This window comes from Ruditapes philippinarum, unplaced genomic scaffold, assembly GCF_026571515.1.
Source record: "Ruditapes philippinarum isolate M1 unplaced genomic scaffold, ASM2657151v2 ctg1290_1_1_1_1, whole genome shotgun sequence".
Lineage (NCBI taxonomy): Eukaryota > Metazoa > Mollusca > Bivalvia > Venerida > Veneridae > Ruditapes > Ruditapes philippinarum.
The window spans coordinates 104,360-124,739 of record NW_026861025.1 but is presented as its reverse complement, the minus strand read 5'-3'; the positions used below and the strand labels follow the sequence as shown (position 1 = coordinate 124,739).

At 30.3% G+C, this 20,380-nt stretch overlaps 3 protein-coding genes across 5 annotated transcripts; all 3 read right to left on the bottom strand.

Annotated features, from left to right (window-relative positions):
* Positions 1 to 1,301: 1,301 nt before the first annotated feature.
* On the bottom strand, positions 1,302 to 4,794 carry LOC132714281 (metalloproteinase inhibitor 2-like). The gene is made up of 5 exons (XM_060697112.1): positions 4,620 to 4,794; positions 3,986 to 4,083; positions 3,476 to 3,581; positions 3,018 to 3,148; positions 1,302 to 1,390 (listed from the first exon to the last, which is right to left on the bottom strand). Exons 1-5 carry the CDS (start codon positions 4,732 to 4,734, stop codon positions 1,364 to 1,366), a joined length of 477 nt encoding a protein of 158 aa, XP_060553095.1. The 5' UTR covers positions 4,735 to 4,794; the 3' UTR covers positions 1,302 to 1,363.
* Positions 4,795 to 8,158: 3,364 nt separating this feature from the next.
* Positions 8,159 to 11,228, bottom strand: LOC132714279 (metalloproteinase inhibitor 3-like). Of its 2 annotated transcripts, XM_060697111.1 has the most exons (5): positions 10,737 to 11,228; positions 10,198 to 10,295; positions 9,743 to 9,848; positions 9,270 to 9,400; positions 8,159 to 8,277 (listed from the first exon to the last, which is right to left on the bottom strand). In XM_060697111.1, the coding sequence occupies exons 1-5, from the start codon at positions 10,849 to 10,851 to the stop codon at positions 8,263 to 8,265; spliced, it is 465 nt and encodes a 154-aa protein (XP_060553094.1). In that variant the 5' UTR covers positions 10,852 to 11,228; the 3' UTR covers positions 8,159 to 8,262. The 2 variants fall into 2 exon arrangements, with proteins under 2 accessions (XP_060553094.1, XP_060553093.1); XM_060697110.1 differs by lacking the exon at positions 8,159 to 8,277 and having other exon boundaries at positions 8,906 to 9,400.
* Positions 11,229 to 12,044: 816 nt separating this feature from the next.
* On the bottom strand, positions 12,045 to 14,708 carry LOC132714278 (neuropeptide FF receptor 2-like). 2 transcript variants are annotated; one of them, XM_060697109.1, is made up of 3 exons: positions 14,521 to 14,708; positions 13,531 to 13,613; positions 12,045 to 13,388 (listed from the first exon to the last, which is right to left on the bottom strand). In XM_060697109.1, the coding sequence occupies exon 3, from the start codon at positions 13,378 to 13,380 to the stop codon at positions 12,145 to 12,147; it is 1,236 nt and encodes a 411-aa protein (XP_060553092.1). In that variant the 5' UTR covers positions 13,381 to 13,388; positions 13,531 to 13,613; positions 14,521 to 14,708; the 3' UTR covers positions 12,045 to 12,144. The 2 variants fall into 2 exon arrangements, with proteins under 2 accessions (XP_060553092.1, XP_060553090.1); XM_060697107.1 differs by lacking the exon at positions 13,531 to 13,613 and having other exon boundaries at positions 14,521 to 14,707.
* Between the last annotated feature and the right edge of the window lie 5,672 nt (positions 14,709 to 20,380).

Below are 20,380 nucleotides of genomic sequence, written 5' to 3'. Positions count from 1 at the left end.
CACTTTTATACTTTTGCTGAAACTTCACACTCAAAAATATTTCCTTCAATGATCATATTTCCGTCATAGAGGTTCATAAAGCATTGGCTAATGCCAAGAGGATACCATGCAAGAAGTACTGCGTTACGCTGACAGTTGGGGTTTATTTTTCTATATTTGTAAGGTATTTCACTAATATGCTTGATTATAGTGATTAGCGTAATAGGGGACCTGACATCGTAACATCAGTTTGATAGATTATTATCTGTTATCTCTATGGGTTGAGCTACATACATTCTCTCATATTAACTTCAACAAACACTGGACGTTGGTAGATCTAATATTTAAGATGGGTTATTTTTTCTAAATATTATAGAACGATTACATTCATTTGTACCACATTTATCTGCTGTAATAATGTTTTTATTTCCCTCTTTTCTTTTGTTTTACCAGAAAAACTTAATCTAAAAAGACAAACTTCATTTTTATGTTAAACAGATTGTGACACAGGAAAAATTATATTGGCCTCGAAATAAGAATATATTTCAACCCCGGTAACAGCTGTGCTGTTTGTACGACATTATATAAATGACACACACGTGCCTTATGAGTATTGCCCACTATTGTGGACATGCTCGCGGAATGCCGCTAATAAATTGGTATTAATGCAATAAATTGTATATTATAGATTGTTTCTAACAACTTAAGATATATTAAGGTTATACTTCAAATAAAAGACTTTCACATAACAGAATTGTTAATGTACTAGTTTAATTCAGTTCAAATAAATTTACAAGAAACAATATGATTAGAATGTCTATACGAATCTTGGGTCGCCCTTATTTGTGAGAAAAATAAATTAAGTATTTGTATTAAACGTTCATGATATACTTAAGGTATCTTTACTCCCATATGCATGTACGGGTATGTTATTGATTATATTTCTAAAGAGAATATATTTATAGTGGACAGTCTGTAACTCCTTTCTCTATAGAAGGGGCACGAATAGTATTTGGTATGTTCCAAAATAGTCGGCTTTCATAATGTTTCCCTTTTTACTGGAAAGACCTTCATCTATTAATATAAATGTCAAGCTTACCACCTTACATTTTCGAAATGTCTTTGAAACTTACATTTTTATCTCCAGGTTGATGTATATTTTAACCGCAGGTATGGTTGCGGTGTTCGTACGAAGTTACGCATTGTGCTTTTTATCAACATTCACTTAATGACCATAAAAACGTTTATCTTGTGTTTATTGCGTGCATTTGAGGACCATAATCGTGGAATGATGCTTAACCTATAACTTAATAAGATATTTATCTTTAATGTACTGATTTATTAGATCAAATAAATGTACATGATATAATGCCGAAGGAATTATCTATGCTGTTCTTCTTGCCCTCCTTATCTGTAAAATAAACAGACAAAGCGTCTCATTCCAAAGTATTGAAATGATTTACATGTGGATAAATAACAGAAAAGAAGACGTACAATTTACATCATCATCATCATCATCATCGTCATCATCATCATTATTATTTTATTTCAACTACAAGCATATTTGTTGAAATTATCTTCCTTTTAAAGGGTACAGAGGCATATACTAGGCGTAAAAATAAACTAATTTGCTTCGATAAAAGCCAATAAAAGCCAATAATGTTCAATAGGGTTGAGCAAAAATCTCTTATTATTTAATTACATAGTAATTTTAAGTTCGACATATATGTTGTCTTGGACTTGAGAAAATTGATATCGACAAGGAAATATAAATGTTCAATCTATTCAACTACAACATTGTAATTTACTTTCCAGAAAAACAAAATGGCATAACTCAAGGGCGCACGTTCAAACTTTTATGATTTAAATAAAATATCATATTGTTTTTACCATTGTATTCATGCAATCGAATGAACCACTTAAAAAATAATGTGGAAATGGCAATTTTCTTTATACCAGTACAAAACGGCCAATTTAATGAAAAATGAACAAAATAGTCTCCTTTCCCTATTCATAAAAATATTTCTGCCAAATATCAAGAGAATTTGAAAAATAGATTCAAAGGTATCAATACCGACAAAAGGACGGACTTTCCAATGTTTTAGTTGTAGGATGCTACCATATCGATCTTAGCCATATAAAAGTGTATTAGCCACAAAGGGATAGCATCAATGAAAACTCACTTTTACATTCAGTTCGATTACGAATAGTATCATTAAAGCAAAATGTAAGCGCTGACAAACATCGCGCCAGTAGATGACAAGTGCTTGTTTTCACCATATTCTATGTTTTGATTTTGATTTATTAATATATATTGGGGATATCAAAATAAAATAGGCTTTCTATAATCTGTAGAATATTTTTTGACCTTTGTATAATCAAAATATCTGTATTGTAGAAATACTGTTTGTAAATTTCCGATACAGCGTCTAGACCTTTCGCAAAATCATTTTTAAAATTGGCATTAGGCCTTTCAAAGGGTGTAATAGTGAGTTAACAGATGAATGTAAAAATAAGTTTCCATTTACAATAATTCCTTTCAATTTTATAATTCATTTCGCAAGAAATATAATCATGTACATGGTCCAATGATATTTTTGTAATATCCAATGGAATTTACCTCTAACGTTTAGTGGAGCAATTTTTTAATATTCTAAGCAGATAAATGTTTCATCCATAACACTTTTCAGTATCAGCATTTAGTCAATCACCATTATAACAGTCCAGCTTTTGAAATATGTAGACAATTCAACTTAGTTTTAAAATAAAAAATGAACATCAAGTCCTTTTAAACATACTGAAATAGCAGTTGTGTTGTCTACTATATTTTCTTCCAAAAGCATTCTAATATTCTAAAAATGACTATATTATAAAATTATCAAAACTCTTTGCGTAGCTTTTAGAAATCTCTTTGACTATTTCGACAGTTACAGCTTTACAAACTGTTAACAAATTTGACAAAAGGTAACTTGCGTTATTATGCTTTATTGATTATCTTATCTGAACGTTTAGCTAAAATTTTATTTTAATGATTTTACCTTTGTCGGGCCTGAAATAACAGCGCAGTTTGGTGGACGCGATTTCAATTTCTTTGTAGATGATGACAATCTCGTTTTTTCTACGATCGATCCACATAGGTTTATCCTCATTTTGTCTCCACCCACACTACCTTTTAAGAGAAATGGCTTAAAACTTAAATTCGATTTCTATTCTACAACTTGCTTACGTGCAAAACGAGCTACGTATATGTTCATAGACACAGTTATATTATCATCAATATGTGGAGAGGACGGTATTTAATTCAGCCTAATTATTATGTTATGTCTATATACTAGTACACAGCAATGCCAAAGTTTGTTAGCTAAAAGGACAATAATTATAGTCATCTGCAAAAGAAATAATTTTAATCTGACAATTAATAGTGATATACATTCCTACGTATTAAACGTACTTCTGTATTTGCACTTAAGTCGTCAAAATAAAATATTTTATGAACCTGAGATAAGATACTTCTTTCCTTTCTGAAGGTATACTCCGCACATAGCACCATTACTTGCAGTGTACACGCGTTTTAAATCAACAACATCTTTCTTATCGACAAACTGCAATAGAAACTAGTTCTGCACTACATAGACCAGAAGTCGCAAATGACTAGTAAAAGTCAGTAAACACTACTTTACGACGTCTGTTTATAGCTGATTCATTCGTATTATATTTTCAGAGATGTACCTGTACTTTGTCACATCTAAAAGTTTATCAAAAGACACAAGATTCTCATTGTATTCTCGATTCAGTGAAACGATTAGATTATCATAAATGCGCATGAAATATTTTAGACATTAGAATTCCTTGATTGTCTTTTGTTCCAACTGGCATATCAAATGGGCAAAATTCACATATGATTTGAATCACCTTTCCATCCAAAAGTATTTGAAGATGTTATGGCATTATCTCAGGCAGCAGTTACTATTTGAATACGACGAAAACTATTTTTTATTGAGTTTACCTTCCAAGGGCTTCCTAATATTTTTATTTTATAGTAGTCGTTAAAATCTTGTTGTCCGCTTGGGTTTTGCAACGTACTTTTCACCCGCACTTTCATCACTGTATAAAAAGTGGAATATATTGAATCAGACTTTCGTGAAATAATATTATATGATAGTTACCTATGAACTATACTACAATAGTTACTATGAAATAGTATATCGTATTATATATTCTAATTAAAAAATACAGCAGCATTTAAATTTTGGTGTTTGTCGACTTTTATAGACTTCAATGAGGCTTTTAGACATTAAGGAACTGGAAATACTTTTCGAGACCCTATATGATGTAAGTTATGACTAATAACTCGTGTGTAAAATTTTAGATCATTATGATTTTAACTGTTGAGATGAATACAAAGCATGAAAATGATGGACTTTGTTTGTATTGACAGTTACATACTTCCAGCTTTAAAATGCAACTATTCTCTTTTGCTGTTAATGAAATATAGTTTACTTTTTAATAAATAAGCAAATTCGACTTTTTTCTTTTACATTCTTAAGATTTATTTTGTTTTCAAAATTACTTTATTTAGTTTCATGTTTTCGTACACTGGCTAACAATAAATCAAAATATATTGATAACGTAAAACTTACCAAAGTCAGAATCACAATATTTTTTCTGGATACTGGCTGGTAAACATGAACACGAGTCTCCAAGATGACATAATGTTGCAAGCACAAAACACCCAAATAGAAGTTTCACCTCCATGTTTATACTCTCAAATAAAGGAATATAATGACAAACCTACGAAATATAGGCCTACAATCTGTTACATGAAATAATCAACCAGGGGTATTACTCTAATATTTAGGTGAAGATTTCAGTAATCCGGATAAATTACGAATAATATCTACGTGGTTTTTTTATATTGAGCCATATGTCACATTATCCTATTTTTCTCTGGTTTTACATATTTACATAGTTTTTCCTCCGTAAAGTTTTATAAATGTATATAAGTTTTTTCTTAACTTATATTAAACGTGAATAAAATGGTCATAATTTTTCAAACCGAGTATTTGTGAAGGAAGAGAAACAAATGTATTTATATCACTGTCAAATCAGCTTTATGAAAAAAGTAATGTTGGTGATATTTCGCAACGATTGTTCTTGCTGAGCCCTATTTAAACGTATGTAGAAATAACAATTTTGCTAGGGTGATTTTTATGGTTCCTATGAAACTACTCATAAAAATGCAAAAATGATTTAATTGCAGTAATTGACATTTTACTTGAATAGGTCTTCTGTAGAATAAAAAGAAGTTAGCCGGAAGAACACGTTTTTGTGTTATAAATAATTATGATAAATAAAGATTAGTTAGATATATATACTTGTTCCTATGCTATGCTTTTTTGTGCATTGAATTTCATTTTACTTAGCTTAGAATTATTTTATCTGTTCCATGCGAACAAGTGTGTATTAATATGCAACAAATGAACTATTTAATACGATCTCCCATATTATGATACTTTTGTTACCATATTTTTGTGTTATACGATATGTTTTGGCCAATGACGTTGATTAAATGTTTACATGTCCATACCGTAGTATATATGACTGACTCCATAACTAGGCTTATTTCCGCAATTTTCATGTAATTTTGCTGTTTTTAATGCTTCCGAGGAAACACTTTTCTTACAACAGCAGGTGTCAAGTGCTGTGTGGCAGCCGTAAAAAGTTGCCCCCTACTTTACTTCAGTGTTGTTATATTTTTCTGGTCCTTCGGGATCATTGAGTTCAGCACTTTAAGTATTGAGAATTGAGTCACGCTCAAGCCGGTGCTAGGGGCGTGATGGATGTTGCACTTATTCATTATCTCTCATGGACAGACTCAATCAAACCGAGTCTCCCATTTTCATGTATTTTTTTCTGTTTTTAATGCTTCAGAGGGTCCACTTTTTTCCAGATAATAAATAAAACTGAGCCTGAAATAGTTTCAATTAGATGTGATGGCTAACCTTTCTCTTTGTCAGATATATTGAGGAACATCTAGGTGATAAATGTTAGTTTGTTACTTAAAAGATATACACATGATAAATAAATATAAACAAATATACTGATAAAAGGGAACATAACTGAAATAATTTAGTAAATTTTGGATATTACGAGTTATGTCTGTTTTTATGAGGGCTTCGTCTTCCTTAAAAAGTGCTGTAATGGGCTCACATGGATCAATAATCTAGAATTTGCTAGTTCGATTCCAAGGCAAGACAAACATTTTCCCTCAAAATTGATCTTGAATACTGAGTCTAAGGGTCATTTGTATATCATCACTAATTCTGGAAATTGGTTATATGTTGTCCGTAAACGTGTCATCTGTTGACCTTAGTATTCATATTTTACATTAAAGGCAGAAAACAGACTCTTCTTTTATGTCACATTTCAAATTCTAGATTGGTATAACGGGCACCCGAATTTGATGAAATACGATATTTCTTAGCTCTCAAACAGCAACTAGCAATTATAACTAGCATACGCTGATGGCGAGACATAATCTAGTTCTTGCTTCACCGAGAGGCTTTTTGAGTTGTCCCCCTTTTTATTATTCATTTCTTTTTCGAAAACTATTCTACATTTCATATTTAAAGACGGATAAGTTTATTTTTATGACGACATATTTTGTTCAGTTTGATAGATTTTTAAGTTGATGTCTCGGTACAAGATGTTGTATTTGATCGTGATATTTCCTTTAACTTTCCATTTTGCTTCCTAATTAATGTAAGCTACACATTTTGATAATTTTGATTGTCCTTTTCAGACTCCAAGGTGTTTTATTGAATATTATTAGAGATTATTTCTCAAGAACAGACAAAACGCGTCTGCAATTGCCAATTATTTGCTTGGTTTTCATTGCTTTCGAGGAGAAACTCCTTTCTATTTTTTACGCATTCACGTCACAATGTTTGGGGTTTGAAAATTGAATAAGAGGAATTTTGCTGAAAGTAGGAAAATCAAATTAGTTATATTCTTATGCCTACAAAACCTTACCTAATCGATTTTTTCCGTTCCTTTGTCTTATTAAAAATACAAATTAATATCGTCTAAGAAAGGCTGATCATATACAGGTATTTCAAGTTTTAGTTTTCTAATGAATTATTGAAGTACAATGTTCGAGAAAGGGTCAATTATGATGAGGTTAAATAATATAAGTATTTTATACACAGATATAATTCATCCCTTACACGTTTGCGGACCTATTGTAGCGTTATATTCAAATCTGGATAAACATGAAGTTTCGAATCAATTATCGGTGGATTGGTAAAATATATATAGAAAGTATTACGGGTCTTGATGTAGCTTTCAAAGGTTGAAGATATATGACCTGCATACTATTTGAAAGAAGTATAATTGGGTAATATTGTTTTCTTGGAATGGCAGTAACGTTTTACATGGAAGGTTTTCTATAAACCGCCGTATGAACACATCTGCGAATGTTTCTATATTCAAAATTTTACCATTTCATTGAATACTGATTAAGCCTGTGCTCGGGGGCGTGGATAGTTACTTGCACCTTCCAGTACAATCAAACCGAGCCTGCAACCATTTCAATTTTGTCGTTTTGAGCGTTCTTTAGATATTTCCCTATTTTATTGATTTTTGATTTTGATCGTGTTCCGGTGAAAGAGATTTATATGATGTTGCACGCAATTGATATCGTCCAGTACATTGATATTCTCGTTAAATAAATCATAGACTGTACGTTTCACGAAAATATTTTACTAAATAAATATTTTTATTACATGACTTTTAGTAAAACTTTGAGATTTTGTCACAATTTCGCAGTGAAATTACCTACTTGATATACATATATTCGAGACCTGAAATAAATAACCCTTTAAAATGGTTCTTTTTGATATGTTTTCTTTTAAAACTCATTTCATTATATAACGTTTCTGCATAAAATGACAAACTTCATACCTTACCATACATGTAAAATTTACCAAATGTCCTTAAAACTTACTTTATCATCTCAAGGTAAATGTATACCGATATTTTAAACGCAGGTATGGTTGTTGTGTTCGTACGAAATTATGCTAATTATCAATAGTCACTTAATGACTATAACACCGTTTATCTTGTGTTTATTGCGTGCGTTTGAGGACGGTCAACGTGGAATGATGCCTATGAATTAATATTAAGCTATAAAAACTTAATGAGATATGTATCTTTAATGCACTGATTTATTAGATCAAATAAATGTACATGAAATAACGTCGAAGGAAATATCTATGCTGCTCTTCATCCCCTCATTATCTGTAAAAATAAATAGACAAAAAGTCTCATTCCAAAGTAAATGATACATGTCGATAAACAGCAGAAGAGAAGACGTACAATTTACGTCATTATCATTATTTTTATTATCACAAGCCAATTCGTTGAAATGATTTCACTTGAAAAGAATACTGAGGCAAATTATAGGTGTGAAAATAACCTTAAAATAAACTTAATTACAGAGTTACAAAAAAACCAACAACAATTTTACAAAAACCTTGGTGGATTTAAAATACCTATCCTCATTTCCCTATTCATATAAAAACATTCCTGCCAAGTATCAAATAAACTAGAGATATGGAAACCGACGGAAGGGCGTTCTAATATTTTAGTTTTAAGATGCTAACATATCGTTTTAGCCACATAAAATTGTATAAGACACAACTATATATCGTCAATGAAACATTACTGTTACGTTTAGTTCCAGTAACATCATAAGAAACAAATGCGGGCATCGCCAATTTTTTATATTCCCTTTATGATTTTATCGTCTGGTGATGACAAGTGCTTGTTTTTTTTACCATCTTCCGAGTAAATATTATGGTTTATTATTTTTGTTAAAGGGTAAAAAGCTAAAATAGACTGTTCATATTGTATAGATTTTATTGATCTTTGATTTAATTAAATCATAGCACCTGTTTTGAAAGAATATTGATTTTAAAATTCAGACACAGTGTCTGGAATCTTTGCTTAATAATTGTTTAGACTACTGAAATGGCAATTGTAAAATTTACTCGTATTTTATTTTCTTGTGCAACCGGGTTAAACGCGCCTGTTTTAATTTGGGGATCATTTCAATATTCTGATAAAAAAATATTAAAACTCTTTGTGCAGCTTTTGAAATTTTCCCAGTGTATTTCACCAGTTACAGCTAACAAACTGCTAACAAATTTGACATTTTATTCCATGCATTTTTATGCTTATTCATCAAATTATCTTTACGTTTTTCTAAAATTTTATTTTTTATATTTTACCCTTTTCGGGCCTGAAATAAGAGCGCAGTTTGGTGGACGCGATCTCAATCTTTTTGTAGATGATGGCAATCTCGTTCGTTGTACGATAGATTCACATAGGCCTATCCTCAACTTGTATCCGCTTACTTTACCTTTAAAGAGAAGAATCTTTAAAAAGAGGATTTTGTTGTTGTTTTTTTTCCAGTCTGCTAACATACCAAATATCTACGTATATGTCACTAAAATGTCATCAAAGACTAGTTAATAATTTTATTATCAATCTGTTGAGTTTACCGGAAATAGTTAAGCTAAAAACGTTATTTTATTTTTTATACTAGTTCAACATTATCAGTGAGATACAAGAATGATTATAGTCATCTGCAAAGGAAAAAGTTTTACTTGAACAATTATTAGTGATATACATTCCAACATACTATAAAACTTTTGTTATTTCTAATAACACTAAAGTCTTCAAAATAATATATTTTATGAACCTGAGATAAGGTATCTCTTTCCTTTCTGAAGTTCTACTCCACACAGGGCACCATTGCTAGCAGTATACACGCGTTTTAAATCGGCAACATCCTTATCACCAACAAACTGAAATAGAAATTAACTCGTATCTGCAAACTATACTTAAAGTGAAAAATGGCGTTCCAAAATCAGTTAAAACATCTTAAAACACTACATTATGATCGTTCTAAGTAAATTTTCAGAAGCTTTTATGTATTCTGTAACATGTAAACATTTAATCACAAGATACCTCATAGTAAAAGTGATTATAAGTGCACTAAGTATTTTGTGAACATTCGAATAAAAAAAATTGCGCTAAATGGCATGGTAAATGCACCAAATTCACATATCATTTGAACTATCTTTCTTGCAAAATATATTTAGAAAAAAACATTATGATATGTTTTAAGATATCAAACTATTTTATTGAGTTTACCTTCCAAGGGCGTCCTAATATTCTTATATTATAGAAGTCGTCAAAACCTTGTTCTCCACTTAGACTTTGCAACGTACTTGTCACCCACACTTTCATCACTGAATAAAAAAGTTCATTAAGACTGCCTTGCAAAAATATATTAACAAATGCTGTAGTATTTCAAATTTTTGCTATGTCGGGCGGCCTTTCAATGTCGCCACTAAAGTGTTCTGTCATGAAGAAACTGAAGGTATTTTTCATGACAATTTAATGTAGGTTTAGACAAATAATTTATGTGCAAAATTCCAGATAATTCTAAAATAATTAGTGAGATGAATAAAACGCATGAAAATGATGGACTTTGTTCCTATTGAAAATTATATACCTCAAGTTTAAGAGTCTGTTAATTACTTTTGCTGGTAGTGAAATATTATTTACATTTTTAAAAATAAGCGTACTCTGGTTTTGAAAAGTATAAACAGATTCAATTAAACGAAATAATCCATTTCAAAATTTGACAAAATATATTGATTCAGAATATGGAAAAACTTTGAACTTACCAAAGTCAGATTTACAATATTTTTTCTGGATACTGGCTGGTAAACATGAACACGAGTCTCCAAGATGACATAATGTTGCAAGCACAAAACACCCAAATAGAAGTTTCACCTCCATGTTTGACAGATTATACTCTCAAATGAAAAAAATAATGGCAAACCAACGAAATATATAGTCTGTTACATAAAAAATTGGCAAGGGGATACCATTTAATGTTTTTGGTGAAGATTTCAGTAATCCGGATAAACTACAAATATCACATACCTGGCGTTTTTTATGGAGCCATATGTCACATTGTCCTATTTTTCACAGTTTTTGCATATTTGCATTTTTATATGTAGTTGTTTTTCCTCAGACAAGTTTCATATATAATGGTTTTCCTTAACTTATATTAAATGAGAGTAAGATGGTCGTAATGTTTTGGTACAGTACATTTGAAGAAAGAAACAAATGTATTTATACTCGTATCTATATCTATGTCTGATGAACAAAATGTTATTGCTGATATTCCGCAACGCTTGTTCATGACCATAGAATTGCTTGAATCCAAATCAAACAATCTCTGTTAAAATGGGTACAAAAAACACATAGAAAAAACAACAACAACAAATTTTCCACGGCGATTTTACTGTTCTCTTGTAAGCTAAAATGAAATAAAATTGCAATAAATGACTTAAAAGCATTTGACCTAATAATTTTTTGTGTAGAATAAAACAAAATTTTGCAGAAAGACATTTACATTTTGATTATATGTAGCTCAGAAAAATAGAAAATGGTAATGTATACATCTGCTCCTTTTCTATGAAGTTTGGTTATAAAAAATTATTTCACTTAGCTTAGGATTTTTTTTATATTTACCATATAAACACGTGCGCATTTATATGTAACGTATGAACTATTTATTATGATTTCCTTTTATGATACTTTTATGATAGTGTTGTTACATTATTTTAGGGATGTACCATATGTTTTGCAAATGACATTGATTGTATATTCAGATGCGAACTGGCTTATAAAGTTGGGTTTTGGTAATTGGTGTTAAGTTATGTGCCATTCTGTTTCTGTCTGAAGATAAAGACAATAGTCTAGCTTGACGGTTTTAGTTTTCCTACTAGAACATCGTATAATTACTCCTAGAATATTTCACCTGCATTTTATATATGTAATTTGACAGCTGTAATAGTTTCATTGAATATATGACCCTCCCATAACATAAATTAGTTTAGATTCACTCATTGTTTTTTCTCGTTTAGGGCTCATACTTTCCTTTTCACAGGGACTATACTTTGCATGAAATCACAAAAAGAGTATGTAATTTTGACTTAATGAACCAGAACAGCGAAATTGTAGTTATCAAATTATTTGTCATTAATATATAGGTACATGTTATTTGACAACACGTTGAAGACTTCATCCAGACTTTGTAAACCGTATCCATCCAAAAAAGAACTGTCGAAATTTTGTGTTGAAGATACCGTATATCCAGGGGTTTAACGTGTTGTTCAGAAGAAATGATCTAGATCCAATTTTGAAGCCAACTAGGCCACCACCAGACAAAAATTCTGCCTCATGCTTTCCATTGTATACCCTCCAAACAGTTAAGGAGAGGTAAGGTAGAAAGCTTATTATAAACACGACTGTTACAATTATCATGATAAGTGTCAGTTTAATTGTTTCACGGTCAATATTTACTGTTTCTCTATCAACATCTTTTGTTTTAGATTTTCGCTGTTTTTCTACATTATGGTCTGACGATTCCAGTTGATTAACACCTGCATGACTTTTTCTGCCAGCCGGACTTCGGTCAGCTTTTTCAGATTGAATGACGCCATCGTTTGCTTTACTTTCTACATTAAATGAGGATGTAGTGAATGAAGTTTCGTTCAATGTTGAGGTCGTCTTACTCTTACATCTATATTTCTGCATACTTTTCTGATGATGGTATATCGTACGTCCAATTATAGAATACAACACAATTAGCACTATCGAGCATATGATAAACATCAGAAAATGTACAATATTAAATGCCCAAACATATTTCCTATATTGCCTGTCCTTTGTAGACGTACAATCAGAACCCCTTAATTCTATACCAATGTCATTCGGTATGTTGACTTGGATAGAACCATAAATAGCTATTGAAGGCCAAGATAAAAGAAGAGCAGTTCCGAACACGACCAAACTAATTATTTTTGTTGTTTTTAAGGTCAGTTGAGGTGCAGTCGCTTTGCAGATTTTCTTAAAACGATCGGTTGCTATAGCAATCAGAGTGAGTATTGATCCTATACCTGCAAGGTAGTTCACAAACCTCAATATCTTGCAAGCAATATTATTTTCGAATGTATAAAACAGTTCTATATCTGCTATTTCTGTTGGCATGCAAAATGCACACACTGTTATATCATATATTGCCAAGACAACAATGAAGAAACTGTTAGTTGTTCTTCTGGTCTTAAAACCATAATAGTAACACACCATAGAGTTTCCAACAAGTCCAAACACCATCAAAACTGCAATGTATATGGTAGCTGGTAACATCAGGTGTGCCATTTCGTCATTTAGTTTTTGTACTATGACATCTTTGTCAATCCCGGTTGAGGTGTTAATTTCTGTGGTTTCAACTGTGGTACTACTTAAGTTGTCCATTTTGACTTCTGTAAAAGAATTAAGGATATATCTCGTAAAACATAAGAGGAATCTTGAACATAACACGATCAAAGTTATTTACTTAACAAGAAACTTTTTATGTAAAATAAAACAACCATTTTTACATGAATGTGTACTTAATTCAATTACATGTGTATTTAACTTTGGATTCTTCCATGTGATGAAGCTTGCATACGAAACGCCAGTGGTTCTACGCAGATACCTGTACGTGCCTGAAATAATGTTCATGGAACAAACAAACAAAACATTTAACGTATATTACACTATCAATATCTCAACTATACACGTAGAAAACAGTAATATTTCATTATATTTGTTTACTTTGAACGATATCAATAACTGAAACGTGATTTGTGTTATTTTCTCTTCCTTGTCAAGTATGAAATTCCTGTTTGTTGAAAAGATTACTAATAATTACAATGAGTTTAGTAATTGGTTTATTGTAATGAGCTCTTATCAAACTAGGAAGCAATTACTATTAACCAGCTACATAACTTGCGTTGTTTTAAAATTTGACATAAATTATTGTAAAAAATCTTCACTTATATAAAATAAAGTCTAAACTTAATGATAAGTTTGATTGATTGATAGGTTCCACCTTGAATTATTCTGCTAATGAATCGGGTAAACTTACGAAATAAAACGGATGCACTAAAAACAGCAAATGTTACATATCAGATCAGATACATGCTATGCTGGTTTTTATAGAAAATAAGAAAGGTTGCCGTTATATATCTCTCGTGTGTATTTTATAATAATTTTTATTATCATGATGTGTTGGTGTGAAACGATAAATAATGATTTAACTATGAAAAAGATTTATAAATATATTTGATAATTGTAAAACGTAAAAAATCGATTTTGAAATGTTAATGTTTGGGCACAGATGGACTCGAGGAAAAGTAGCTAATTTATTACTAATTTTCTTCTATCTCATAAGCCCAATACCAACCTACACCAATCTTTTTTCCCTCAACAATTGAGTCAAAAGTGAAGATAAAAAAAAAACAAAATACATGTTATAGTCAAAACAAAATGAACAACAACAAAACGCAAGAAAACATATTATTTCAATGATAATTTGATATTCATTTCGCATCCTATATCAAAAAGTATTACCTGTTTCAATAGTTCACTTTTTAATCCTCTTAAATCTTATCAGCATTACAAATCTTTGTCAGATGTAATTTATATACACAAACAACGACATACAAAAACGTTATTTGACCTGTACGTTTTACACTTCCTGAAATGAGATACATAGTCTGATGTTATCAAATGTAAAGCGTTTTAAGCTATGAACTTAAAGCGTTTTATGTTATACAAATATTTACGATAATTAAATGATTAATTGCTTTAACGGATGAGTAACAAAGACACACAATTAGTGTCATTCAAAAAATAAATTTACTGTATCTTAATGTAACTTGCTGTTTATATTTGCTAATATTATCTGGGAAAGCCTATTAATAGCTTTAAACATTTAATTATTATTTACTTTTACATTGCATGAGATATTAAAATAATGTTTATGGAATATACGGTCAATCTGTATTCCGTTAATAATGTTTAGTAGCAGATATTGAACCAAACCACGAAAGAATGATATATGAATGTTTTTGGTAAGCATGATATACTAGTATTTGATCAAATATTACATATATTTATTTATCTCATAAAGAAAGACCCAGATTGTTGTGCCAAAGTTTTATCGTTAATAGAAGAGAAGCTAGGTCATGAAAATGCCACAGAAGAGATTAAACTTCACCGAGCTCATCGTATAGGTAAATTCAAGCCTTCAAACAATAGACCAATTGTAGCAAAATTTGCTTATTTCCCAGACAGAGAAAGGGTGCGCATGGACGCTAAAAAATTGAAAAGACCCTACGGTATTAGCCAACAATTTCCGAATGAAGTTATGGAACGCCGCCGGAAGCTGATTCCGATAATGTTAGACGCAAGGAAGGCTGGGAAGGAATCCTACCTAGTAACTGACAAACTCTACATTGACGGACGCTTATACAACGACGAGACTTCCGGTCTTAGATAGGACCACCACGGAGCAGAAATCAGATGTGTTTCATGGAATATAGAAGGCTTATCTCAAATAAAAACAATTAACTCTGATTTCACGAATTTTATATCAAATTTTGAAATAATATTCTTAAGCGAAACATGGACAAATAAATCATCAAAAATAGAATTAAATGGGTATAAGTTATACCATTCTTTCAGAAAATATCAAAATAAAAGAGCTAAGAGAAGCAGCGGTGGTATATTAGCATATGTTAAAAACTCTATCGTTAAAGGTGTGAAATTGGTAAAAAACGATGTAGATTGCTTCATGTGGTTGAAATTAGATAAAGAATATTTTATGTTGCCTAATGATGTTTATATATGTTCTTTATACATTGCTCCAGAAAATTCTCCTGTTCATAATATGTATGACTGTGATTTATTTAGAAGATTAGAAACTGATGTACTTTTTATCAAAATAAAGGAAGTGTATATGTTTGTGGGGATACAAATTCAAGGACAGGTTTAAAACCCGATTATAAAAACCATGATGTACAGTTACCGGATCATGGTTATTCAGACATTGACTAGTATTTACCGCAAGCGTCAACAGATCACGTATCAAACGGGTTTGGGGAACAATTACTTGATCTTTGTAAATCGATTGTAAACGGACGACTAGATATGGATTAAAATATTGGTAAACCAACCTTTTATACATGTAACGGAATTAGCGTAATTGATTACCTGTTAACTAAGAAATGCAATTTTGAAAACATTACTAATTTTCGCGTTCATGATTTAACAACGCACTCAAATCACTCTCCGGTATCATTCTCATTAAAAATTTTGACTTGACCGGTTGAGGCAGAACCACGTAAACGCACGGTTTATAAATGGAATCCTGAGTATAGAGATGATTTGTCAAAAATTATATGAATGCAAACAAAATAACCATGATCCTAACGAAATGGTAGATATATTTACTAAATTCCTGACTGATAAAGGAAATTTTTATTTTGAAACATGTCGTTCGATTTCATATAATACGTTTTTCTGCGATAGTGATAATAATATAAACAATAAATTGTTTGATGAAAGTTGTAAACAAAAATATATTGCTTATAAAAATTCAGTATCGCAATTCAATGCTAACAAAACTGCTGAAAATAAAGAGATGTTATATTGCAAAAAGAAAGATTATAAGTACCATTGTAAAAAGTAAAAAAAGAATTTTAATAGAAATCAGGCAACAACTTTAGAAGAAATGAGGAATAAAAAGCCAAACGATTTTTGGAGATTATTTAGTAAGAAATAGGCAAATTGTTTAGATGATAGTATTAAAATGGAAGAATCTTTTAATCATCTTACATCAGAGTTTTCAATAGAAGAAGATGTTGAAATAGAAACTTTTTTAAATAACTATGATAATTGTGAAAACATAAATTCTACATTTGATGAGTTAGATGCACCGTTTACTGTTACTGAAATAAGAAATGCAGTTAAACTTTTGGGGACGAATAAAGCTTGTTCGTTCGATCATATTATGTACGAATACTTCAAAGAGGGGATCGATATTTTAGATAAACCTTTGGAAATTTTATTTTATTTATATTTTAGATAAACAATGTTTTCCTAAATCATGGTCAAGCGGCATGATAATACCTGTTTTTAAAAAGGGCGATTCAAGTTTACCTACAAACTACAGAGGTATTACTTTGATAAGTTGTTTTGCTAAATTATTTACTGTGATAATAAATGAACGTTTGAAAAAATGGGCACTTGTAAATGATATTCTCACTGATGCACAGTTTGGTTTAAAATCTAATTGCAGTACAGTTGATGCTATTTTTCTCTTACATTCTTTTATTGAAAGACAGCCTAAACAAAAAAAGAAATTATCTTGTTGTTTTGTAGACTTAATGAAATGCTTTGATTCAATATAAAGAAATGCCCTTTGGGTCAAATTAATAAAGAATGGTGTAAATGGAAGAATTGTTAATGTTATAATGAGGTTAAATTATGTGTTCGACATATTGATACATTGTCAGATTTCTTCAATTGTGATGTCGGTCTATTACAAGGGGAGATAATTTCGCCCATTTTGTTCTCACTATTCGTAAATGATATAGAGGTGTTTTTACAAAATGACAGTAATTCATGTTTAACATTAGATCAGTTATCTATCTACCTATTACTATTTGCTGACGACGCCGTACTTTTTTCAGAGACGGCAGACGGGCTACAACAATCATTAAATAATTTAACAGATTATTGTCAGAAGTGGAAATTAAAAGTGAATGTTGAAATAACAAAGGTTGTTATTTTCAAAAATGGGGGAGAATAAATAGAGATGAACATCTGTATTATGATGGGGAAATATTAGAAAATGTTTCATGTTTTAATTATTTAGGTATTGTTTTTTCCAGCGGTGGATGCAACTAAAACATTAGCAGACAAAGCTTTAAAAGCAATGGGGTCCCTTTTTGCCATAACGAGAGATTTAGAAGTGCCTGTAAATATTATGCTAAATCTTTTTGATTCTTATGTAGCATCTATATTGAATTATTCGAGTGAAGTTTGGGGTTTTATTAAAGCAGAAAATATTGAAAGAGTACATAGAAAAGTCATGAAATGGTCATTAAATGTTAAAATGTCTACTACAAGTTCTGCTGTTTATGGTGAATTGGATAGATTCCCTTTATATATAAGTAGAGAAATAAGGATTGTTAAGTATTTTTTAAAGTTACATGATGAAAAAACAATAATTGTATTTTATCAAGTACCATAAATAAATTAAGACAGGATGCTGAAGATAATAATGTTGTCAATTGGGCTTCAAAAGTAAGAGATTTATTACAAAATGCTGGTTTTAATGATGTTTGGTTGTTTCCTTCTTCAGTAGATATAAATAAGTTTACAGTGATTTTTCGTACACGACTTCAGGATATATATGTTAATAACTGGAGACAGGATATCTCATCCAGATCTTCTTTATTATTCAAAGAAATAAAACCTATTTTTGAAATATCAGAATATTTAACAAAGATAAAATGTCCAATTTCAAGATGTACTCTTGCTAAATTACGTTTGTCGTCTCATCAACTTTTTATTGAAACTGGAAGACATAGAAATATTGATAGAAATGATAGGAAATGCCAACTATGCCAATGTAATGATATTGAAGATGAATTTCATTTTGTATTAATTTGCTCAGCTTATACAACATTAAGGAAGCAATGCATTCCTAGATATTATTTTACACGCCCAAGTATGTTAGAATTTACTGAATTGTTACAGGGTACAAATGCAAACATTTTAAATAAATTAGCCAATTATTGTAAAAAAGCATTTGATTTTCGAAGGAATTCATTAAATCTTTAAAAAAAGACATAATAAATGACTCATCACTAGAATGTACTCAAACATATATTTAAAGAAAAAAAATGAATTAGAAATTAAATACAGCAATATATTTATATATATGTATTAATTGTATATAATAATCTATTAATATGTTATATAAAATGTCACATTACTTCATGTATGTAAATAAATGTATGTATGTATGTATTTAACGATGAACTGTAAATGTTCGAGTTAGACATATAAATGTTCTGTTCTGTTCTGTTTATAAACCGCGCCGCAGGAGTGTAATAAAGCCAATTATCACACACCCGTGCCGATTTTGCGACTCCGTAAATATGGTATTGCACGGTCGTGCATATATTTTGACGTGACGTCATTAGCGTTATGCAAACATAGTGTAAAGACGCGCTAAATGTTAGCGTTCTACTATAGGCGCGTCAACGGAAAATAACTCTTATTTCACTTTAAACGGTCTTTATTTTGGGTATGTGATAAATAGAATATTAAATTCGTGTAAGTTCATTACTGAATTTATTGCACTCGTTGAATAAAATAATATTATGCTCGCCAGAGGCTCGCATAATATAATTTTATTCAACTCGTGCAATAAAGTCAGTATTGAACTTACACTCATTCAATATCCTCTATTTATTTTTCCAACATAGTCACTTTAAAGGAACAAATGATAATAAGTGCAACATATATGTTTCACTTATTTCGTTTATTGATGGAATAAAATTTCCGTCATGACTAGTCATAAGATAACATAAAGTCAATAAAGTTTGAACCTTTTATATAAAATAGAATATTATACAAATATGTACTTTTTAGCTGTTGAATATGATGTGATATGTACTGAAAAATTAATATTGATTTTTTCAGTACATATCACATCATATTCAACAGCTAAAAAGTACATATCTGTTTTATTATATAAATTATAAAAAGCTTTTATATGACTTATCACATCTGCCATTGCATAGGAAGGAAATCATTATTTTTCAGCTTGTCTTATGTTTCCATAATTTGCCCTTTCCATTGGCATGCTTATCCCTTATAATTGTTCTTAAAAATGAAAAACAGTAACTAAAATAGACTAATTTGACTCTTATGTACACCCCATTCAACGTTTTTTTAGACCCATTGCACAATCAATGACATCACAAGCACCTGCTACAAGAATTTAGCAGATTTACCGGTTGGCAAGAAGAACAAATATCTATAAACATTATATAGCAGCAGAATTTTTAAATTATTATAACTTTTTTATTTGTGGATCGATTTTTTAGATTCTTATATCATTTGAAAGTTCTTTGTATTCATATTTTTAAAATATAAGCGGATTTTCATTTTTTGCTTTTAAAAAGAAAGCTCAGCTATATTTTAACTGTTATTTCAATAGTTTCCTAGCACCAAGTTTAACTCTTTACCTAGAAAAAATGAAAACGCTTTGTTAATTTATTTTTAAATATATAAAATATGAGTAAAATGACCTTTCTAATGATATAAAATACTAAGCTGTTTCATGAAAAATAAGTTTTTTATTATAAATATAAAATTACTATATTTTGCATTTTATCAGCCACCATTTTTT